The sequence below is a fragment of the Chrysochloris asiatica genome, unplaced genomic scaffold (genome assembly GCF_000296735.1).
Source record: "Chrysochloris asiatica unplaced genomic scaffold, ChrAsi1.0 scaffold00005, whole genome shotgun sequence".
In the NCBI taxonomy this organism is placed as follows: Eukaryota; Metazoa; Chordata; class Mammalia; order Afrosoricida; family Chrysochloridae; genus Chrysochloris; species Chrysochloris asiatica.
Genome location: NW_006408523.1, coordinates 23187107 through 23188268, shown reverse-complemented (window position 1 = coordinate 23188268; position 1162 = coordinate 23187107). Strand labels below are relative to the sequence as shown.

Sequence of the window (1162 nt, the reverse complement as noted above, 5' to 3'; positions counted from 1 at the left end):
GGGAGAAAGATGAGGCTTTCTACTCCCGTAAAGATTTACACCCTTGGAAACCCTGTACAGGGTCGCTATGGGTCGGAACCGACTCGACGGCACTTAACAAACAACAACAACAATAGAAGATTGGAAGGATCACACAGTCACTGTACTAAATAAAAAGAAATGGCTGACATTCAACCATTTCAAAAGATAGCATATGATCAAAAGTCAATGGTACCGTGCCTTCCCCAAGAGCTGAGCATCATTACTACTCTTAAGGTCTCCGGACTCCAGCCAGCACTTCAACTCTCCATGGACCCCAACTGCTCCTGCGCTGCGGGTGGTTCCTGCGCCTGCGCAGGGTCCTACAAATGTAAAGAATGCAAATACACCTCCTGCAAGAAGAGCCGCAGCTCCCGCTGCCTCGTGGGCTGTGCCAAGTGTGTCCAGGGCTGCATCTGCAAAGGGGACTCAGACAAGCACAATGGCTGCGCCTGATGTGGGAGAGCCCTGCCAAATGTAAATAGCCTGTACAAAGCTGGAGTTTTGTTTTCATACAGCCAACTCAGACCCGTTTGCTATATACCTTTTTCTACAAAATACATAAATCATCATAATAAAAGTTGTGACTTAAAAAAAAAAAAAAAAAAAGAGTCAATGATACTGAAGGAAGAAGTTAAAGGTGCACGCACTGAAGGCATTGACAAAGAAATAACATTGGAATTGAACAGCACTGTTGTTGATGTTAGCTGCATTCAAGTTAATTCTCACTTATAGAGACCCTACGTACAAAAGGATGAAACATGCCCAGTTCTGTGCCTTCCTCACAATTGTTGTTAAGCTTGAGCCCATTGCTGCCAGCACTATGCCAGTCCATATTGTTGGAGATTTTCCTATTCTTCAATGACCCTCTACTTTACCAAATATGATGTCTCTCTCCAGCTACTATCTCCTCCTGATAATACGTACAAAGTATGAGAGACAGTCTCCCCACCCTGGATTCTAAGTAATATTCCAGCTGTACTTCTTCACCCAACACAGATCTGGTTGTTCTTCTGGCTGCCCATGGTACTTTTTATAGTCCTCTCCAACATTAAGGAGCTCTGGTAGCGTAGTGGTTACGAATTGGGCTGCGAACCTAAAGGTCAGCGGTTCGAAACTACCAGCCGCTCCGCGGGAGAAAGAT

At 45.1% G+C, this 1162-nt stretch overlaps 1 protein-coding gene across 1 annotated transcript; it reads left to right on the top strand.

The window, feature by feature from the left end:
- The first annotated feature begins 288 nt into the window (after positions 1-288).
- On the top strand, positions 289-474 carry LOC102827051 (metallothionein-2-like). Its single transcript, XM_006832008.1, has one exon. The coding sequence runs from the start codon at positions 289-291 to the stop codon at positions 472-474; it is 186 nt and encodes a 61-aa protein (XP_006832071.1).
- Positions 475-1162: the final 688 nt, after the last annotated feature.